The sequence below is a fragment of the Amblyomma maculatum genome, chromosome 7 (genome assembly GCF_055883805.1).
Source record: "Amblyomma maculatum isolate TAMU_Amacu chromosome 7, ASM5588380v1, whole genome shotgun sequence".
Classification (NCBI taxonomy): domain Eukaryota; kingdom Metazoa; phylum Arthropoda; class Arachnida; order Ixodida; family Ixodidae; genus Amblyomma; species Amblyomma maculatum.
The window spans coordinates 54,807,130-54,830,407 of NC_139350.1; the positions used below are offsets into that span (position 1 = coordinate 54,807,130).

The 23,278-nt window shown below is 45.9% G+C and overlaps 1 protein-coding gene across 2 annotated transcripts in view; it reads left to right on the forward strand.

The window, feature by feature from the left end:
* The window catches only part of LOC146183235 (papilin-like), a 113,612-nt gene that overhangs the window by 26,236 nt on the left and 64,098 nt on the right, over window positions 1–23,278 (forward strand). Inside the window, exons 5-8 of one of the 2 annotated variants that reach the window (XM_084609097.1) lie at window positions 5,202–5,417; window positions 6,247–6,300; window positions 11,134–11,322; window positions 15,643–15,771. In XM_084609097.1, the coding sequence (XP_084465223.1) occupies window positions 5,202–5,417; window positions 6,247–6,300; window positions 11,134–11,322; window positions 15,643–15,771 (588 nt within the window). The remainder of the gene's footprint in view (window positions 1–5,201; window positions 5,418–6,246; window positions 6,301–11,133; window positions 11,323–15,642; window positions 15,772–23,278) is intronic. The other variant, XM_084609098.1, reaches the window with a different exon arrangement.

The following is a 23,278-nucleotide window of genomic DNA, read 5'->3' on the forward strand; positions in this document are numbered from 1 at the left end:
TTTATCGGAGAGAGCACTGCAGAGAGCTGACGCAGCAAGCGGTGCTGCTGTGTCGTAGAAGGTTTTTGATTACGTGAGTTATGGGTTACTGTCGGCAGAAATTAAGTTAAAGCAGCTAGCTGGAAACGACGTAGCTAGCCTTATTTCTAGATGATCTACAGCTGGAGGCGAGGTCGCTAGCCTTTTTTACTGGATGATCACACAACTTTTGCATTGACACTTTGTTCCTCAAGTAATAATTAAATAACGAATTACTCTTTACTAATTAATGCACTTTAGCGAACGAAAACTACTGCAGATAAGGCCAGGCATCATTCAACAGACCTCGGCTGATTTCACTATGCTAAGACTCACCAACTTTGTTTAAAACATTGGATACAATTAGCTGGGACACTTAGTATTATAACATACATACCAGGTTAAGACAGTAGTCGAGATTTCGCTTCATTCCGAAGCTATTTTTTAAAATGAAATTTTGACGTGTGACTGGAAGCTGCGTTGAAAGACAAAAAAAAAGAATAGTTGTCCTAGTTCGACGCGATACGCATTTGCGCCCAGCTTCGTGAAGCTCCCATTGCAGACGCACGGGTGCACGTTCGTTATATCGAATGCCCATTTAAATGTAGGTATTTCGATACACGCGTACACGCGAACAGCGCTGCTGTATTTTTGCATGGGATTTTCAAGGGGATAACCCGACTGGTTTGCCACCAGAACTTTGTATATGTATATATATACACAAATATATATAACATTAAGTGGCTATGTTTGAGTGGTTTGCCACCAGAACTTTGTCGGCAGGATTGCGTCGAAGTGAGGGGAGACAGGATTAAGCGAATGGTTATAGTTGACAGCGAATGAAAAAATGGCGCCAGGGAAAAAATAATGTACATGGAGTCGTTAGTTAATTATAGCCAATTAAGTCAATTAAATGTCGAAATATTCAAATGGATTAATCATCTTCATCAGCCGGACTATACCCACTCCAGGGCGAAGGCCTCTCCCATATTATAGCAATTAACCCGGTCCTGTGCTAGCTGCATCCACTTTACCCCTGCGAACTTCTTGACCTTATCCGCCCACCTAATTTCCGGCCGCCCCCAGATATGCTTTCCTACCCTTGGAATCCAATTTGTTGCCCTAAGAGACCATCGGTTGTCTTCTCTATGCACTACATGCTCTGCCCATACCCATTTCATCTTCTTGATTGCCACTAGAATGCCATTAACTCGAGTTATTTCTCTGACCTATCACTAAGCGCGCTTCCTATCTCTTAATTTTACACATACCAGTTTTCGTTCCATAGCCCTCTGCATTGTCCTCAACTTAAGTAGAACCCTCTTGGTTAGCCTCCACGTTTCAGCCCTATAGGTGAGCACAGGCAAGATGCAACTGTTGTATACTTTCCTCTTGAGCGATACCGGTAAGCTGTTAGTCATAATCTGCAAATACTTGCCAGATGCGCTCCATCCCAATCTTATTCTCGTAGTTATTTCCCTTTCACGGTCTGGATCCAAGGTTTCTAATTATCCTAAGTGGACATATTCGCCTACCTCTTCCAGTGCTTCGCTACCTATTGTGAGCAGTCGTTTCTTCCCGAGGCTCTTGAACATTACCTTTTTTTTCTGCATATTGACTTTCAAGCCTACCTTTTTTCTATTCCTGTCTAGGTCATCAATCATTCTTTGCAGTTCATCCCCTGAGTTACTTAGCAAGGCAATTTCATCAGCGAATCGCAGATTACTGAGGTTTTATCCATCAGCCCTTATCCTTAACTGCTCCCATTCCAAGTTTCTGAATACTTCCTCTAAGTAAGGTGCGAGTAGTAATTATGTAATACCTAGTGTCTGCTCCTTGTTTACAGCCATTAACCTTGATATTGTAACCCCCCTTACACAATGCCCTTCGGGGCCTGTAAGGTTCAATAAATAAATCATGTCTCCTTACTTACTTTATGGGAATTTTATTACTTTATGCAGAACTATGGTTGTTGTGCAGCCACTATAGATATCTTCCAGTAGGTTTCACATACGGCTTGTCTACACCTTGATTTCGCAACGCCTCTACGACTGCTGAGGTTTCTACTGAGTCAAATGCTTTTTCGTAATCAACGAATGCTATGTATAAGAGCTGGTTATATTCCGGGCATTTTTCTATCACCTGGTTGATGGTATCGATATGGTCGATAGTAGAGTACCTTTTCCGAAAACCTACTTGATCTTTTGCTTGATTTAAGTTTAAAATTGTCCTCATTCTGTTAGCGATTATCTTAGTAAACACTTTATAACATATAGTAAACTGATTGGCCTGTAATTTTTCAAATCCTTAGCGTCCCCTTTCTTATGAATTAAGATAATGTTAGCATTCTTCCATGACTCCGGTACTGTCGATGACACTAGGGATTGCGCATACAGAGTGGCCAGGATTTCTGCCACGATATCTCCACCCTCTCCCCCCTCCTTTTAGCAAATCTGTAGTTACCTGATTCTTGCAAGCTGCTTTTCCCTTCTCATAATTTCTAAAGCTTTCTTAACCTCGTAGTTCGTCACTGGCCGAACGTCTGACTGCTTTTCACTACTGCCTTCCTCGTTATTGTCGTGACTACTTCGGCTACTATATAGATCATTATAGAACTCCTCGGCTAGTTTGACTATCCTGTCCGTATTCGTGATGGCATTTCCCGCCTTGTCCCTTAGCACATACATCTGATTTTTTCCGGTGACCAATTTCCTCTTCACCGCTTTAAAGCTGACCCCGTTCTTTAGAGTATGCTCAATTTCCCCCACGTTATACTTCGTCGGCCACTTTACACTTGTTGATTACCTTTTATATCTCTGCCAATTATATCCTATAGGTTGGGTTGGCAGCTTTCAGACTGGCATTTCTTAATCAAATTTTTCGTCTCCTTAGGGTTTACCGGTATCCTCTCTAGCTATCCTACCGCCTACTTCTACCGCGCACTCAGTAATGATATCTCAGAAATAATTGTTCATTGCTTCTACGCTAAGGTAGTTATCCTCGGTTAAAGTTGAATATCTGTAGTGAGATCCTGAATCCTTCTGCCCTCCCTCTCACTGCTAATTCGCTGATGAACTTCTTTCTTACTAATATGTTCCGTTCCCTCTTCAGACCTAGACTAATTCGAGACCTCATCATCCTGCGGTCACTGTATCGCATCTTTGCTATCACCTTTACATCCTGCATAATATCGGGATTCGAACACAGTATGAAGTTATTTCATTTTAGTCTCCCCGCGTTACCGCTTTTCCATGTACACTGCTCTTCCGTTCTTCCGTTTGCTGAAGAAGGTATTCATGATTCTTAAGTTATTTCAACCAGTAACTGCCCCCTGCTATTCTACTAAGAACCAATGCCATAGTCGCCCACTTCATAGTCTCCAGCCTGCTTTTTTCTCTACCTTGCACAGAAGTCACTGATTAGTAAAGTATACTGCTTCTTTACTTTCCCCATTGCCAATTCTACATCTTTGTAGAATCTTTCTACTGTCTGATCATCATGACATGTAGGCGCTGTGTCCTGTATAACCTGCAGTTTATACCGCTTATTAAGCTCAATTGCAATTTCTGGTAACCTCTTATTAATGCTAAGAATTCCTGTATATTTACAGCTAAATGCTTATTGACAAGGAACCCTACTCCTAGTTATCGTCTCTTCGGTAAACCTCGATAACACAATACATGTTCTCCCTTCAGTATAGTATATGGCTCATTTGGCCTCTTAACCTCACTATAAACCCTGTCACATCCCAATTCATACCCTTTAATTCCTCAACACTATTGCTAAACTAGCCTAAGTAGCTGGGGTTCTAGTGCTAAACGTTGCCATGGTTAGTTCCCAATGGCGGCCTGCCCGGAGCCAGAGATTCTTAGCACCCTTCGCTGCGTTGCAGGTCTGACCGCCACCGTGGTCATTTGCTCCGCAGCCGCTGGGGACTGAAGGCCGTGGATTTGTTTATAGGAGGTTGTAGCCAATTACGGCACCTGGGAAGCCAAATCCTGTTCTGGTGAGGGAGTGCGTTGCCGGAGGTGTTCACCGGCATGAGGTCGCACCCCGAACCTGTTTATGCAATTCTATCGCCACGCGATTGTCTCTTCACAGCCACCATTTTCACAGGCAGGGCTGTCGCGCATTTTCACAGGCAGGGCTTGTGCTGCCGCGACGCTGGCGCCATTCCCCGACAGCTCGAGTAAACACCGCGAGGGAAAGCCGACCTTAAAGGGGACGATGGGAGATCGTTCCCCACAGATGTAACGTCAGTGTGTGATCTTTTAAATCCGGAAATGGTCGTGTTTGTGTATAAAAGAGCCGAATAAACGAGTGATTGTGAATAGAAAGTATGTAAAGGGTGCTAGGTAATTAAATGAAGTATAGTTAAAGCATACATAACTGAAAAAGGCGTCCAAAATACGTAACGAGTATATGACGTAAAAAAGACGCGGTTGCTATAGTAGCTGCCACCGTGTCATCATGGCGCAGCCTAGCAACGCGTGATGTGCTAACACATTCCTCCAATGCGGGTAGCCGCAGTGATCTCAAACGTTTTAGAGCGCAGTTATTTGGCGCCCGTTGTTGCTTTTCGTGTTACATCGCCGTCGCCGTTGTCCTTCGTAACCAGCTCCGCAGCCGGGGCAGCGCGCGCTCCTGCCGCCACCGTTCGCCGCTGCGGGTACAGTAGGCGGGTTACTGGTGCCGCCCACCTTCGGATGGGCCTGAAAAACTTTCCTTAATGCTGTACTGTTTTCAATACAGGAGCCGAAGTATTGTCTTATTGAGGTGGCAAGTATAAGGAATCGTGCAATGTTGTTTTTGATACTTGCTCCAGTATATTTGAGCCGCTGCGCTCGTATTTGAGTTCGGCGCTTCCCCAAAGGGTATCTCATCAGAATCACTTAATTTTAGTTGTGGCGGTAATAATGCGTCTTATGGAAAAATATATACCGTTGCTCCGTGTAAGGTGCAAGGAGCGGCTTGAAAAAACTACATCAGCTGTACTTTTCTGCTAGCAGATTGTACATCCAACAGACGGCCGGCGAAGGTAGTGGGCGAAATCAGGGCGAATATAAATGTATTAGTACTGTTCTTTCGCTTAGAGTGGGAAACGATAAATTGAATTTCTGCAGCCGCCACATTGCTATGTTCAAGACCCCTGCGAATTAAGTGTCACTCTCAACGTTTTACAGAGACACTGGCCGTGGTTGCCACGGACTACGGCAGCTACGCCATTCTGCATCGGTGCGCGCATGGGCAGCCCCACGCATCGGTGTGCCCTCCGGATGCGACGCACACCACCGTTCTTGCGAGACATGTGCTCGAAGATGATACCCCTCAGGAGATCAAGCGCCACCTGGAGGCCATCTGCGTTGCTGTCTCAATGCTGGAACCGCACGAGTTTGACGGTAAGTGTGAAACGGAGAGACGTAGCGCGAGAAGGGCTTTCGAGCGACAACGGTGGCCGGCGGTAACACGATATCACATCATTCTAGATAACTTGCACAGAGGCGGCTCACAACCCCAGAGGTATAGGTTCGCAGATTCCTTCATCTGAAAAGGCACGTGGAAAAAACTTCCACGTTCCGTCATAATCTCCAGAACCTAAAATGGTTAATAACAGTCGTGGTATAAGATCACTCAACACATAGATTGACAAAACCTTTTGACACGAGGGACAGTGGCAACTAGTGTATACTGCCGTGGCACATCTCCCTGCTCTTCGTAACTCCAATAACCTGTCGCCTATAGCCTCATGGTCCCTTGAATGTAGAGTACTCTTAAACTTCCCCCGTCCAACTAGCACTATGCCGATCTGTATTATTATTATTATTAGTATGTACGTGTCTGCCCAAGGCAGCTGTATCAAAACATACTCGAGCATTAAGGTAAAGATATGTAAAACCGATCTTTTTTGAGATATTAAACGGAAAGTGGGTTCAAAACTACGTGAGATGATAGAGAAGGTAAGGTTCCACTGAATAAAAATGAGGGTTTGAAAAAAAAAAGTACTGGTTAAAGCCACAGACAGCATGCCAATACGGGGGCGCCTGTCTACAGCTAGTCGAAAGCATAGCTTAAGCAATGCATTTTTTTTTTGTTTCTTTCTGTGTCTGAACACGTCCCTGTAACAGTGAAATGGCGGAATAGAATGAGCGCATGTTTAATGTTCATGGAAGTTTTCATCCTTCTGGTAACAACCTTTTATGAGACTTTCGTTTCCTTTTTCCTGTGCAGAAGCATGTCCTCTACCACCCGCTGAAGATCCCAGCTTGGCCGTATTACCGCCAGGTAAGTGAGCAACGACCCGAAAAAAGGTTGTATCTGGCAGAGGTGTGCTAGAGGAGTAGAGTGCAGAGCGATTACTTGCGTTATCATTTATTCTCAGCCCCGCCGGTGTGGTTCAGTGGTTAGGGCTCTCGACTACCCTGCCCAAGAATGCGGGATCAAATCTCGTTCACGGCGGCCGCTTTTCAATAGAGGCGAAAAGCAAGGCGCCTGTGTGCTGTGCGAGGTCAGTGCACGTAAAGAACCCCAGGTGGTCGAAATTTCCGGAGCCCCCTACTATGAGGATATTTCCGTCTCTCATTGCCTTAGTCGCTTTGGGATGTTGTGGCCCATAAATCATAAACGACACCTTTAATCCCACCTGCAGCTTTCGACAACCTCGGCTTCTTGCAAAAACTACCTTTAGCGTAAGCCACATGTATAGGATTGACTCTGCGTTCAGCATCTGCTATGCTAAGTAGTCAACGACATAGGAAGTGATCATTACTCAAGTTTTTCTGTTTACTGCCTACTTACGTCTGCGTAGTTCTAAAACCAGCCTCGTAATAAAATGCGACAGATATAGCGAGCATCTAGCATGTGTGGTGATGTTATTGACAGAATGCTTTGAAGTACGCGCATGTTGGCCTTAGTTGCCTTTTGTGCCATTAAACCAAACGTAACAGCTTTCAAGTTCATGACAAGAACTGTGGCTGGCAAATTGCCTGATCATTTTTCGGGCCAGTATTTAAAACTTAGGAACCTTTCCGTAGTGTGCGCAAGCGGCAACGCGCGGACGACGTTGAAGACGGATTTAGATTGTCTGAAATCTTTCATTCGAGGGCACACGAACAAACTGCGCAGGTTACAATGGGCTTCCTTCTGCGCTTGTTTGACTGCGTTTCCACGGATGACGATAATACGGCGAGTCATTGGGAGCCTTGCTGGTGAATCTGGTCTTCTGAAGCCCTGTGACGCTCCTGCATCGCGGAAGCAGAAGCCTCTTGCGTGCTTGCCACAGGAATTTGCGGTTACGCTTGTACTTGCGAATTCTCGAATGGTCCCATGTCCTCCATCAACTTCGTCTTGTCTGTCGTGGATGCCCGATTCACGCTTAGAGAACCTCACACAACGCCCAGCGGCCTGCGGCGTCGGCGTGCACCAGGTCCCGACGGCATTACCAACCAATTGCTGTAGAATCTGTTTCTAGACCACGAGAAGGCGCTCTTGAAGTGCTTGAGCGAGAACGGGGACGCTCCTCCGTCGTAGAGGATGGCTTGTGTTCCGGGGCTGATGCCTGGCAAAGGGATGACAGGTCTTCCTTCGTATCATTTTGTGTCCAAGATACTGTGCGGCTAAGCTAATGGAGAAGCTGGCAAGTGGGCGCTTGTCGTAGTGGCTATAGGATCTTCGGAGTTTCCATTCAAGGCCTCCCGCCTCCAGATGTTTGTTGCTTTCGTCGAGCGTGAGCTGTGAAACCATCTGAGTTCAGTACTCTACAGGGACAGTGCCGAAGAATGATTAGCGCTTAGAAGCAGGCAGACTAGAAAGGCTGTTTGGTTCAGAAACGTGACGTTCGGCATGGTCGTCACGTGTGACCTCAGCAGTGAGGTGATTCTTTGAGACATCATGTACGGTTGAAGACAATCTTCTTGCATGAATTTTCCTACATGTCTCTCTCTCCCCCCCCCCCCCCTTTCCCTGCCCCTGCTGTTATTTCGCTGCAGGAATATTCAATGTGTGTAGGTGTCCACTGTTCGTGAAGTTGGTTGCCGGTGCTGCGGTAACGTTTAAGGCCTAGGCACAGTTGAGCTTGCGATGATTGGTGTCGTGTAGGTGCGTCAGGCTGCACCGGTGTGCTCAAGCGCGGCACTGAGACTCGAGCAGCGCGAGTTTCGACTCACAGATCTGTCCCTGCTAGAGAGGCAAAATTTCCAGAAATATTGAGTGGCATGTGAAAAAAAATATTTTTTCAGCTCCTTTTCGTGAAGAGTTGGAAATTAAAAAAGAGAAGTATATTCATAGAATTGCGTTCATTTATTCACTGAAAACACAAAAATTAATAACGAATTAAGCTTTATTATCATTCATAAGCATGCTTAGATCGTGAGGTGCATATCCAATAGTCTTGATATGCGCAAATTAGAACAGTACCACAATGTACTTGTGTGTTACCGGTGTTGTCCGAGACTAGTGACACTACCTTATTGCTTCCGTGCGTTTCAGTCACTCTTCGCATCTGGCCAGAAACGTACATCAGAATATGACGATTCTTGTCTGCTTCGACTGATCTGCAGAATGATGACTTTGGCAAAACCATGGCCAATTCATGGGTACCTCGCCACAGATGTTAGTCCATCTGTTTGGCAGGAATTACCAACACGACACATTTTTCAAGGTCTCTTCTACAAGATGCTTCACTTCCTTGCAATTCGAGTCGTGAAGAGCTCCACTCATAAGATATCGAGAAGCTTGAATTGAGGCTTACGCTACCTCAGTTTGGTTTTGTAGCTCTGTACGTTCTAGAAAAGACACAACCCGAGATTCTTTTCTGTAGCAGGTGCTTTTATCCGCCTTTGAAAAGCACGATTTGCTTGTTTGAGTTTTCGCGCATACGCGTCGCGTGCTACACCCGTCGGAAACAGCACACGGGTTTTCACGGAGCGCACCACGCGGCTGTCCCCTGCTCTTTTCACTCCAGTACTTGAAGTTATTTCTCTTCCCTTTGAGTCTTCTTCACGGCTTGAACCCTTTCCAGGTCTTCCCTGTACTGTTTTCTTCGCGGTTTAAATTATTTAATTCGGCACGAAAGGGCAAGGAGCCAGCTCTGAAAACGTGGAGATGCGTGCCCCTTTCGATGCCGGGCATAGACATTCAGGCGTGCGCGCCTTCGCCTGGGAAGGGCTCTCGGAGTGTGGGCCGTACGGTTGGTTCCGGCGCTATTGGGCTCGCTTACTCTTCGTGTCCAAAGATAAAGAGAATAAAGGGTACTGAACCCCAAATATTGAGCAATTTCGTTATACGGCTCAATAAAAAATATTCTCAGTACTAAGATAAAAGTACTTGGAGTAGGTAAATAATATTGACCAGTATGATGATGTGACATATAAGGAAAAAGCAAGTCGGAACAACTTGCAGTCTTTAGCAGACGATTTATCGCGAATTAGCTGTATGCCCCATCTTCTTGTTTAGTTTCAAGTTAGCCTTGGCAGTAAAATAGCCTATCAAGTTGCATTTAAAGCACTCAATGCGGCCTCTGTGTGATGAAATAGGACATCAACTACGCGCTTATGTGCATAACGCCTTTTTCATTGAAGCAGGAAGAGCGATGCCGAGAACCTAAGCGCGCCAGTTTGCTCTCAAAGTAGCACGCATGTATTCACGGTGGTCGCCAGATAGCAGCAAACAGTGCATTTTTCTATTTTTCGATCAGAATTTGGAGGGAATAATATTACGCGCGATGCACTATACCTAGTGACATGTCATGGGGGTTCTAAAATAATTTCCATCTGCCTGGAAAAGAGAGCGGAGTAAGACGCCTAGATGTCACCAAGGCGCAGGCCGGTGCGTAGTGCACCAGCCTGCTCCCACCACCGTCGCGGTTGCCTGGTTTCCTTAGGCAAAGTCTGTATCGTTATGAGACAAGCCAAGTTAGACTAACATTGTACAAATTGAAACATAGGCAGTTTTTTTCTTAGAGAGGAAACTTTAATTTAGCTTGTGCATAGAAAGTTAGACATAGCATGACAGCTGCTCAAGCTTATTATTGTACGCGGACATCTAGGCGTTTCATCGCACTGAAGCGACAAAACAAAGTGAAAGTTGAAGGCATTTCTTTTTTTTTTATTTATTTTCCTTAAGGCTTATGGAGGCATCACATAGGAGGGGCGGGCAACAGGATGCAAGAAGCTAATGAGCAAACTGCAATAGTAATGTAGCATGCTAGCTGTGCATGGTGAAAGGCTTAAAGAATTAACAGTCAGCACATTGGGAATGTAATGACATCATACTGTACAGAAACAACTAAAATAAAAATAAGGCAGCAAAAAAAAAAAAAAAGAAAACTAAACGAAAGATAAATATTGCACATCTACTCTCTTAACTTTGCCAGAGTGCTGAAGAGCTGCGTACTCTCAAGAATTGCTGAGCTGTGGTCATTTTCTTAAATGCTTTCTTTATGATCGCGGCTTGGCCCTTTTTTCTTGGAATGCACCCAGACGTTCTGGTTACCACAGTGTTTCGCGTTTTCATCAACTTCGTATTTTTCAGAACCAGCTGTTCATTCCAGACGAAAGAATTGAGCCTGTTCTTTGGATGCTTCGGATTCCTGCGCATTGGTTGTGAATGTTTAAAAAAGTAACGACCACTAATGCCGAAGAGCCCCGAAAGTTCGCTTTCAGAGCACAATTTACGTCACATAACTTGCGTTGCGTGAGGAAGGATATCTGCCAGCCACCTCTGGAGGCTTTGTTGGACCATCCTTCATGCATCCGCCCTTGGGCACTGGCCAGTTGTTCGCGAAACAAGCCTATGTGTCCGTTTTTAAAGTACCAGACGTCGAACTGGCGCACGAGAAAAGGCTTTCATATTTAAACTTTTTTCTTCAACTTTTGATGAACTTCTATTTCTTGTGTATGAAAAATATTTTTACAGGAGCTACTGCCACACATGGCGAGAATGCCAAACTGTCAAACGCCTTCCTACAGTGCACATGTTAAGCGCATGCAGAAAGCTTGTGTATTTCAAACTCTGCTCGCACTTGAAACACGTACACGAGTGCGAGACGTGTCTTCGTTATTTTGTGCGTTTTCGCACGCTAAGAATGTACTCACGTATTCGACGTACCTGACTCTGCAGGCACAAAAGGATGCTTCCTGGAACCCAAGAGGGGTTTCTGTAGCGGCACGCTTACAATATTCTACTACGACCGGGAGCAGCGCAGCTGCCAGAACCTCACCGTCAGAGGTTGTGAAGCCAACGAGAACCACTTCCTCACTCACCAAGAATGCGTTGAAAAATGCGAGAAACCACTGGAACAAGCCAGAGGTAGGCAAAACAAGCGGCCTGTGGGGCTGCTGGAGTCATTATACAAGAAGGAACGAAACAAAACTACAATTTTTGATAATTGTGGAAGCCCGGTGCCGCCACGCAGTCACTGCAGCTCAGTGCTTGCGTCCTCCACTCCTAGCTACTTTTGCGGTTCACCCAAGAAAAAAAAAAAAAAGCGCTCTGGAAACAATGATGGACACTATACGGCAAGATGCAGAAAGCCGGCGGGTAGTCGAAAAGGTCTCGCACAGCATTTTGCTTCATTAACGTTGTGATTTTCGAAGTATTAACGTGACAACGTTGAATGCCGCGTCCACCAGAAATCCCGCGTCGGCGTTGTGAGCGAAAAGTCACGGTAGGTGGTAGCTGGCTGCTCACATGACTGCGCACTAACTGCACGTAGAGTTGCCTGACATTAGGTTTGGCAGTAGCTGCCAACTCGTCTCTCTCCTTTCATATGGGAGGATGACATCACAATCAGCCTGCCAGAACCCTTGCATTCACGTTACCCTTAGGCCACGCAGGCACAGTGGTACGGATTAGTTAAAGCGGGAATTTATACGTGGGTTGGTAGCTAAGACTCCAGGAAGATACTGTGCCTGCATCGACACTGGGATGGATACTGGTGCATTATAAAAAAAAAACGTGTTCCGTGGCTCCTACAGATTTTCTTAATTGATCTCAATGATTTTATGTCAGTAGTAGCTCTTTTCTCTTGATACATATATTTTTTTCTATTCTGTGACCAGCTGTTCGGAATGAGTTTATTTGGCATAACATTTCCAGTGCTATTAACACTGCTTCCATACCGCTTGTACAAAATTGATTAATTAATTTTACTCGAGATTTGTCTATCCTTGTGGTCGTGCATTTGGCACTATTTACTTTAATCTATAGACACTTAAGGTTGCTAAATTGTAAATTCCTTTCCTTTAAACTGTGTTGAGCTGCTGCAGGAACATAATTTATTTTCGTCCATGCTGTAACTTTTTTTGTGTACAATAATTCCGCCTTCTTTTATCTGAATTTTATCTTTTTTTTTTGTAGCCGCCTGCACGTGCGGTGGACCTTGTATAGTTTTCCTTTTCAACCTTCCCCCCAGTGTAATGCCAGACAAGGGCGCTGTGGGTATGATAAATAAATAAATAAATAAATAAATAAATAAATAAATAAATAAATAAATAAATAAATAAATAAATAAATAAATAAATAAATAAATAAATAAATAAATAAATAAATAAATAAATAAATAAATAAATAAATAAATAACGGTTTAGTTACTCCCAAGTGCCTATTCTGTAAATGATATAACTTATCTTAGAGCATCGCCTCACTCCAGATAATTCTCTCAAAATCTTGAATAACTTCCTGCTTTCTTTGAGTCTTTTCGTCCAGGCAACTGATATGGTTTTCCAGAATTTGAGTTGACCTATGTTCAGTTGTATCGCGAACTTTAGAGCTTGACCCAACTAGGGATCAGTGGAGTACTTTATTTTGCCATTGACGAGGGCCTGTACTTCGAGGTTCGTTTGTAGATAAGTTGCATTTTTTTTGTTGCCTGTTGCACCTGAGAAAGCTGCACCCTCTTTGCCTCTATATAGATGCTCTCTCGGGACACCCGTTGTTATTTTATCTCCTCCTTAATCTTCTTATATCAGCTTCGTGGTTTTTTCCCTTTCCACCTGTTTTCTACTTTTGCTTGTTTCGTATTCTTAGAGGGGATCATCCTAGTTAACGTAGAAAGACGGGCTAGTTGGTCTTGATAAGTAGAGTGCATATTTTGGCAGCGTAAAATTAAAGACAGGACTAAAGGAGAAAGACAAGGGACATCAAAGACAAGGGACATCAGCGTTTGTCCCTTGTCTTTCTCCTTTAGTCCTGTCTTTAATTTTACGCTGCCAAAATATGCACTCTACGGATCATCCTAACTCATTATAACCCTATTTTGCCATAGTGCAATTCTCTGGTTTTCTCAATCACTGCTGCTATTAGCACTGCTTATCCGTTGCCCAAACTTTCATTTGATTTTTGTTTCTTGCATTTCTCATTTGGCCAGGTGTCCCATCTGTAGACTACAATGTTTATAACCTCGCAATCCCTTTCGCCTAAGCCTACTTGTTATAGATTTCCTGCGACAACAGGCAGTAGTCAATCGTCGCATGTGTGTTTCTGAATTCTCATGTGATTTGTCGTTTACATTTAGGTCTCTGTTTACAATAACTAGACTGCACGACTCACAGAGCTTTATGATTAAACTTTCCGTTGCAATCTGTATATCAGTTATTTTGTGTGTTCTGTCTTATGTTTTTCAGTTTTGGTCTCGTTCTGTTTCGTCGTCTGTTCTGTGGATTGGGCTGGCACTTGTATTTGCCTCTTTTTGGATACTGGCTTGATCATTCACGTGAACCGAGTATATTTATAGACCACGCTTTATTATGTCAGTGCCGTCTGTATGTACGCTCTGTTCACGTGACCTGGCTATCAGTGGATGGTAGCTGTATCAATGGATGGTGCATTTGCGACCTTGAACTCTCGAGCTATACCGCGAACATCACTGTCTTCGCCATCGTTCTCAGGCACGAGAACACTATGCTATCGCAGCATTCGATCACGCCTCGTGTAAAACTGCAACACACTCTCGCGCTGTGCAGCAAACATCATTGTCTTCATCATTGTGCCCTGGCACGAGAGCACTGTGCTATCGCCGCATCCAATCACGCCTCGTGTAAAACTGGAAAAAATCTCGCGCTGTACAGTAAATGTCGTCTTCATCAAGTTCCAACTGCAAAACACTCTCTCGCTGTGCAGTGAACATCGTAACCTTCATAAAGTTTCATCTGCACCGCTCCTCGTGTTAAATGCGCCATGTAAATACGCCAAATTGGAGAAATATGGGAGAGGCCTTTGCCCTATGGGAGAAAAGTAAGCGCAAAAAACAGACAAACACAGGAAAACGCGCTTTGGAAGCTCGTTGTCCTGTCTCCTCTCTTGTGTTTGTCTTTTTTTTTTGCTCTTACTTTTCTCCCGTACGATCATGAACCAACTAGCCCAGCAACAAGTTTTACTTCAGTATCTTCGCCCTGCAGTGGGTATAGTCAGGCTGATGATTATGATGTAAATAAGCCATACACATACGCCATCTCGCTTAAGGCAGAGATGCAGCCGGGCCAGACAGCTTGCCGAGACTGTCGAAGCCAGACTAGCCCGTTGCCGAGAAGCTTACCAAGCTCGGAAGCGAACCCAGATCGAAGCGGCTTATTAGGGACTGCGGCCGATGGCTAACGCTCGTGAGGATATTTCAACATGTCCAAATTTTTCATCAATGTGAAGTAATACATGAACAGGGAGGGGGATGACTAGAAAGTAGAATAAAAAACTGCCACATGCCGCAGGTGGCCTTCGAATCCACGACATCCGAATTTCGCGTTCATGTCTCTACCACCCAGCTACGGCGACGGCTGTTTGATCTTCCACTTTCTTAGGTATATAAGTTGTGTCGAATCTATTCTTTGGAGTGTTTGCCAGCGCCACCCTCTTCCAAAGTGGCGGACGTGGGACGCACTGTTACCGCGAGTGCCACGTAGAGCGTGATCAAGCGGGAAGGTTGGGAGCTGTGTGATAACCCTCCTGCGCTATATATGACGTCGTGGCCGTAAGTTGCGAAGCTCTCATTGGACACAGAGTTGAGTATACAACTAAATGGAGGGTTTTACTGCAACCTTATCCCCCGGATTGCGTTGTGCGATTTTCGATTCCTGATTAGACTTTCATGCCATCTTTTCGGCAAATTGGAATACTCAGTCTTTGCAATGTAATACAAGATATAACAATTTTACTAGTATCGCTTCCTACATCTAGGTCACTGGCTGATCCCTCATAAGTAGGATGCAACCTAAACAGCAGTTGCGAACTATAGGCCATGGTACTCGGCGTGCGTTTCACTCCTCTAAAAGGTAAACAGAATCAGCTAGCGATATGTGATCATGCCAGGCAGGCTAGACACATAAGAATGCTGAAGTATATGAAATGGTTTGATGGTCGGCTTTTGTTTTAATCAACAAAGAGAGCGTTAAGAGCGGACTACATTCTCTCACGAAGGAATTGAGTGTGGCGGCTACTGCAGACTTCGGTTGTGTCCGACACTATGAATAGAAGCGAAAAACTGATCCATTCCTCGCTGTTCTCTGTAGACCTCAGTAAAGCAGTTGGAGCATACATAGAGAAAATAGTGGCGAATATTTACGAGCATAGTTTGCAGCAATTTACGAAAGCTACGGTTGTATTTTCGTGACCGCTTGACTTATATGTTCGTTGCAGTTCGACCCGTGGAATCCGAATCAGCCCAATGTCCCGTGAGTTCGACATGTGGTCTTGCCTGTCCTCAATGTTGCCAGCGGAAAGACAACGATAGCTGCATTGTGTGCAGTTGCCTTGCATCCGAGACAGGTGAGTGTGCGTAAGCAGTGAGCCTGCCTTTTGCGTACGGAGAATGTGCTGTTGAAACTTGAACCATGGCTTAAAAAAAAGGGTGTCGTACTGCTGAAGGGTCTAACTGAAGATATGCTGTTTTCAGCGCTCAAGAGGAACTTATTGTTTCTCATGTTAGGTTTATTTTATTTAAATAAAGTTGTCAACTTCACAAGCTCTACATTTAGATTAAACTTTCATGCAGGTAGTCGTAGTTCGTCCTGGAGTATTTATTTTGGCTTGAGTGTCTATCAAGCGGCGTGAAACGCTGATGAAGGTCGTGTGACCGCTCGCACGCACGCCATTGCTTCCAACAGAATACCTAGTGAAAAAAGAGATCTCTGCAGAATCTTCACTGGAGAAATGCGTATGCCTGCTTATTGCTGTGTTGTCTGCGAGATGTGTAAGCGGGATTCCGCTAGTGACAGATAGTGCGCCTTTCGTTTTATGTAAACCAATTATAGAACGCCGGTGAACTTTGATACGTTCAACGGAACGCTGGTTGTGTTTGACAAAGGGCGCGCGATGTACCGTGTCCAGCAGCAACGCTCAGGCTTTCGCATTTGTACACTGAGGCACGTGACCGAAATATGAGAACCGCAATCGGACGTTTGTTGGCGGTCATCTTGGCTCGCAACTACATTGAACTGACTCTAAATAATTACCTATTTAACCCACACGAACCATTTTGTCACTTGCACACCTTTCCTCGACGCTTTATCCGATGGTACCATTCTTTTCCCGATATACCAATTAGTTCTTCTTTTACAGTCCGACAAGGTCACGCCCATGCGAACCCCACCTGCATAGCCATATAATGTTCACGCATTAATAATTGCACGCCTTGCGTACCGTACACAGTACCTCTAATTAATCGACCCTCCTTGCATCATAGTGCAGTATAGGAAACCAAATATGGACAGCATCCTTGCTGCCGAACGGTGGCCTTCAAGGGTAAGCTTTCGCTTTGTCGCTTATCTAGTAGCTTGCAAGAAATGCGGCTGGAAAAGAAAGGTTCATGGCATGCGATGCGCACACCTCATTGCGGAGGATCATCGCACTGGTTCATTCATTTATCGCGGCGAGCACCTATGGTTCTGTCGCTCGACGTGAAGTGGCGCGAATACCGCCCGACGAAAGCGGCACTCCGAAAGCGCCGCGAGGCGTGTTCAGTTAACACGGCGCGGAGCTGCACCAGTACTGGAGGGGCTTCTTCTTACGGTGGCGTTCTTCAGAAGCGCTTAATTTTAACGCATATATTATGTTCGAGCGTTTTCAATTATTTTTTTTTAGACAGAGTGCAAGTTTGTTTATAACCCTGGGCTTCACGTTCCGTCTTCAAGAGCGCTGAAAAACGGCACTTTTTCTTTTCAGGATGAGTAACCATGACTGTAGCAACGCATAGAAAGCACTTATTAGCAGTGAGGGCAAAATTATGCTCTCCTTGCTGTATCCAGATGCGCGAAATATTCAAGACTGCGAACGAAGTATACTAATCTGCAGTTGCAGTTGACGGGAGTGCCGGAGTCGGTCTCGCACATCACTATACCCTCTTAAGTTTAGTTGCCGATTATCAAGTCAGAGGTTGCTCTTGGCGATATAAAGTCACTAAACGGTTATTTGTCATACAAGTCAACCTACCACGGGGCTCGCGGTGTCGTCTGAATCGCTGTTCGAACAAAAGACGCGTGTCTCTCTTTTAAGAAATTGAGTTGGAAAATAAAAATAGGCACGAAATTTCCTACTTGCTTAGAGTTGCACGGTTAATTAAGTAAAAAGAAAGCTTAATTTAATGCTGCAGTGTTTTATTGCTGTCGCAAAGTTTCAGCGCGCGTGCTGTTTCTCCATAGAAGCACCATCAGAACCGGCTGAAAGTATGACGCCCTAAACAACATGTGACCAATAGCGGCACGCACGAGTTGCTAGCTGGTCGCAGAGCGGGCGCGCCGGGCTATTCTTTCTGCCACCGCGAGCTTGAACGCGACGGCATCCTTTGATCTGGGCGCTTATGGCCGCGCATAGATATAATATAGGAGGCTATGGTAGGGTGAACTGACTTGATTCTCCCTTCTTTCGTAGGCTCGCTGCCAATATAAATTATTGCTTTCATTTCTCTAATAAAATCGAAACAATCTCTATAATTAAAACAAAAATGTTTCAAACGTAAAAATTCTGCATGCACTGCGAAATAGTAAGTGTGCATCAAACTGCTACTGCTAATTTAATCTTGTGTTCTAACTTTTAAGTCTTAAGAAGAAAGTGTGCGTAATAAAACTGCATTTTTGTGTCAGCGTATAATGTCTCGTTAATTCCTCTGCGTTCAGTCTTTTGGTCGGCGTTCATATTTGTAGCAAATACGAAGCATATAGATGGGCGACCCAAAACGTGCTCTATAAGGGTCCCCTCAGACCTTGAAAATACCAGCAGGTACTAGAGTTATATGTCGAAAACATTCTTAAAAGAAAACTTGACGAGAATGAAAAAACTTAGCAAATATGATATAGCCTTACTGTGAACATATTAATGGAAATTATGCATGCACATAAAAACTTTGTCGGAAAGACGATTAGCGCATTCTGGAATAGGTGCAATAAAGTTTGCGGTAATAATGGCATTGTGCTGAACAATGAAATTGGGGGAAATATTGGCCGACGTTTTCACAATTCGCACTGTTGCAGTCAGTGTCTTTTTAGTGGAAAATCTGTCAGAGCTACTTTTCACTCTTATTTTGATCAACAAAATTGAAGTCTGCGCTATATTTTATTGCACGAAGGTGCATACCAACTGCGTGATAATCAAAAAGGCGATAAATTGGCATGCTGTTATAAGCGGACAAGGTTTGAGCACTAGGTGAAAAAAAATCATTACGTGACAATTGAAGGCAGCTAAGGTTTGTAAAAGCTGCACAGAAGAAATCTAGCCACCATATTACACTTTAAGCAAGAGTGCCTTAAATGAGAGGACGAAGTGGGAATTCGTAACAAAAGGAGAAAAGTTCGCAGCATATGGAGCACTTTAATACGCTTTCTAACATGAAAAGCATTTTTTATTCACGTGGGAAATACGAGGTAATAAAACATTTTAACGTCTAGTGTAGCGAATTTTCGAATGCCCAATGTGCACCGTGTACTGGCTTCTTTATAAGGGAGAGAGAGAGAGAAAACTTCTAATGAGCATAATAATCAGTAAGAATTCGCAGGAGCTGGGTGGTCGGTGCCCCTAGTCCAGGGCTCCGCTGGCAGCAGCTGACTTGCGGACTAGCTGGATAATCCAGGCTTGCTGGTCCATGTTGTCGCTGGTCAGGGCCGCCTCCCACTGCTCGTGTGTCGGGCATGGCAATAGTGACGTTAGGTCAGGTTTGTCCTGGCATTCCCAAGAGATGTGATAGAGTGTGGGGCTTGCACCGCACCAAGGACAGTAACTCGTGTATTTTCTTGGGCTTATCTTATTTAAAATGTGAAGATTAGGGAATGTGTTTGTTTGTATTTTTCTCCAGTCTATAGCGTCCGAGGAAGTCGTTTGTGTGGTGGTGAGAAAATTCTTCTTTCTAACCGTAGGTGTTCCAGCCTGTCGCCGTAGGGTCCTAGGAGAGGGGTGGGGTAGGGATGGGGATCCGCCCGGTTTGTGAGAGTTCGGGCTAGATCATTCGCTACCTCATTTCCTTCTAGGCCTTGGTGTCCAGGTGTCCATGTAATTGTGTGCGTCTGGGAGATGGAACTTAATATTGCACACGCTCTTCTGTGAGGTTTTCCGGCCAGGTAGTCCCTGCAGGCTGGTTGGGAGTCCGTCACTACGTGTGATGACTTCTTTTGGAGGTCTTGTGTTTTTATGGTGACGGCTATTGCCAGTGATTCCGCTTCCGCAGGATCCTTGGCATAGATCGAAGCCTGAATAATTGGCCTCTTCTGGTGGTCAACTGCAGCTATTGTGAACTTGCCAGGCTCGTCGTAAGCCCCTATGTCCACGTAGACAACTTCCGCGTCTTTAGACAATTGTTTTTCCAATGATTTGACTCTGGCTTTTCTTCGACCCTTCTGTAACTCATGGTGCATGTGCTTGGGTATCGGGTTCATATAGATGTTGTTTATTGTGGATGTCGGAATTTGTGATTTGATCTCGGAAGTTCTTAGTGCCTGCCATAGCTCTAGTTTTTACTTGGATTTCCCTACCCGCCTGCGTTGTTGTTAGGCATTGTTTCTGACTCTCTAGAACCGCCTCCTTGAGCTCCTCGAAGTAGTTGTGCACTCCGAGTGCCCAAAGACGTTCCGTTGATGTTGTTGGCGGGAGGTTTAGGGCCGTTTTATAGGCTCCTCTTATGATAGTGTCAATGGCCCTTTTATCAGTGATTCTAATTTCGTGATATGGGAGCCCGTAGGTAATCCTCTAACGACTAGGGCTTGCACAAGGCAGAGGGTGTCCTCCTCCCTCACCCCTTTCCGGTGCCAGGTCACCCTTCTAATCATTCTGGAAATTTGGTTGACTGTGGTTTTGAGTGTTTTGATTGTATAATCCACTCCCAAATTGCTTTGCAACCACAGCCCCAAAACTCTGATCTTGTCCTTCTCTTGAATTGTCTGGTCTCCTAGAGAGAGCTGAATCTCCTGGGGACTTGTAATTTCTTCTGTGTAGCCGGATAAGTTTCTTTATAGGGAAAACACCTCTACATATTGTGAGCACAACGCGTGAACTTTCACCTCTTTCATCTGTATAGATCCATCATCATCATCATCATCATCATCATCATCATCATCATCATCATCATCATCATCATCATCATCGCTGACTGCTGCTCGGAGCGTCGCGCGCTGTGTGCCAGCTGGTTCTGGAATAGAACAGACGTTTTGTGCAAGTGCTGTCCCACAAGTGGCGGAGGTGCGATTCGTATTCCCCACCTCTCGCTTTAGACCCACCTACCGTTCTCCCTGGAGCTCCGTTCAGGCCTTCGCTTGCGCCAGCGGCCCTGTGCTATGGATGAGGGCAACGGTGCTCGCTCACCCCCGGCGTCTCCTTCTCCTACTGTGGCTGCCCCTGCCTGGACTGTCACCAGCCGCCAGCGCGATCCCCAAATCTTTGCTGGCCTTCGCGGTGAAGATGTCGACGACTGGCTCGACAACTACAGCAGGGTCAGTACGTTTAACCGCTGGGATGACGCTCATAAACTGCTCAACGTCGTCTTCTACTTGGCTGACGTCGCCAAAACCTGGTTCCTCAATCACGAGGATGACATCGCTGACTCGCCTACATTCACGGACCAGCTAAAGAAAATTTTCGGCACTCCGGCTGGTCGCTCAGAGCAGGCAAAGAAAAAACTTGAAGCTCGTCTCCAGCAGTCCGGCGAGTCCTATACATCGTATATCAAGGACGTTCTGGCCCTTTGTCGCCGTGTCGACGCTGCTATGCCTGAATCTGAGCGCGTTCGCCACTTAATTAAGGGCATCAACACTGCTGTTTTCAATGCCTTTGTGGTTAAAAATCCGTCGTCCGTGTCTGACATCACATCGACATGCCAATGTCTGGACCAGCTACAGTCGTGCCACCTCGTTCAAGACCCCAGTGATGGTGGCTCCCTCATAGATGGAAATTTGCGGTCCCTAATACGCACCATGATCCGAGAGGAGCTCTACGGCCTCACCAACCTCTCTTCAGTATCTCCAACTCTTCCGCCAGCAAAGGTGAATTTGCGCAGCATCATCAAAGATGAACTGACGAATTTCAACTGCACTGTGGCACCTGCCCCACCTGCCATTGCCTCCCAACCTCCCTCGCCGCCTCCCATCGGCTCCCAACATCCCTTGCCAACCTATGCCGAGATTACTTCACGTCAACCCACCCCGCCTTCCCTGACTTGTTCGGCACCGTGTGCGGTCACGTCGCTGCCATGGCACCATATCCTACAGTGCACCGTCCTGTTACAGCCTGGCGCCCCTCCCGCCCTGTGTGCTACTATTGCGGGATACGTGGCCACACTGCCCGTGTCTGTCGCCGCCGCCAGCAAGACGAGCAACGGGGTTATGCTCCCTTTGAACGTGCCCGCGTGCGCCAGCCTGATAATTCTACATTGTCCTACTCAGAATTTTCCCTGCGTTCTTCCTCTCCTCCGATTTCCACCGATGTTTCACTGCCCTCGCGTCCTTCCCGACGCCGATCCCCTTCGCCTTTTCGCCGCACGTCACCGCTTCGTCCTGCTTCGCAACCCTTCCAACCTATAACGGAAAACTAACCGAAGCAGTTTTTGGAGGGAAAGCTGCTTCGAGTTCGAAATCTACAATTCCTCCTGGGCGACTGTTGAATATGTTAGTAGTGATTGTTGAAGGATTGTACTTGAGGCCCTCATCGACACCGGCGCCGCTTATTCCGTCATGCATTTCTCTCTGTGTTCTCATTTGCGCAAAGTTCTAACGCCATACATCGGTCCGCCACTTCGTGGAGCTAATGGAACTCTTATGAAACCCACCGGCCAATGCACAGCACGTGTCCTCATCGATAACCAGCGGCATCATATTGAATTTATTGTGCTCCCCACGTGCGTTCATCTCATGATCTTGGGGTGGGATTTCTTATTGTCGGCGTCTGCCCTCATCTCTTGCCATGAGCGCCTTATTCATCTTGTGGACCCCGATATATTACCGAATTCTGATTGTTCACCACCACACGTGTTCGCAGCAGTTGATTTCGTTTTGCCCCCAGGACGCGAGCAGCTAATCATCGTGGCATTGGACTACCCTCTCGATGGCGAGGCCTTCGTTATGCCCGCTCCTCGGTGGACCTCCGACGGCCTAGTTCTTGCCTCGTGCCTCACCTCCTTCACCCGTGGTTGCGGGGTGGTTGCGGCCCTCAATACAACTCTCCAGCCGTTCTTACTGCCCAGAGGAGCCACAGTTGATTTATTTTTGACTGCGATCCCGTTCCCCTCAACACACTTTCCAGCGCACCACCGCCTGCTGCCAAGCCTCCATTTCCGACATCCTCTGCGCTCGCAGCCACCATCAGCCCTGACCTTACATCCGAGCAGTCCACAGCTCTGCTAGACGTCCTCTTGCGGCACCGAGAGTCTTTTGATGTGTGCGCCTCAGCGTTGGGGAAGACCTCCGTCACCTCTCAACGCATAGAGACGGACGGCTCTGCTATTGTTCGACGACGGCCGTATCGCGTTTCAGCAGCAGAACGCAAAGTCATTGAGGAGCAAGTTGCTGACATGCTTTCTCGAAATGTCATCCGGCCATCCACGAGCTCTTGGTCCTCACCTGTGGTTCTCGTTCGAAAAAAAGATGGCTCAGTCCGTTTCTGCGTGGATTACCGGGCACTGAACAAGATCACGCGCAAGGATGTTTACCCTTTGCCTCGTGTTGATGACGCATTAGACTGTCTCCAAGGCGCTGAGTATTTCTCCAGTCTAGACCTCCGCTCGGGATACTGGCAAATTCCTATGCAGGATGCAGACAAGGACAAGACTGCCTTTTCTACCCCCGACGGTGTCTACGAATTT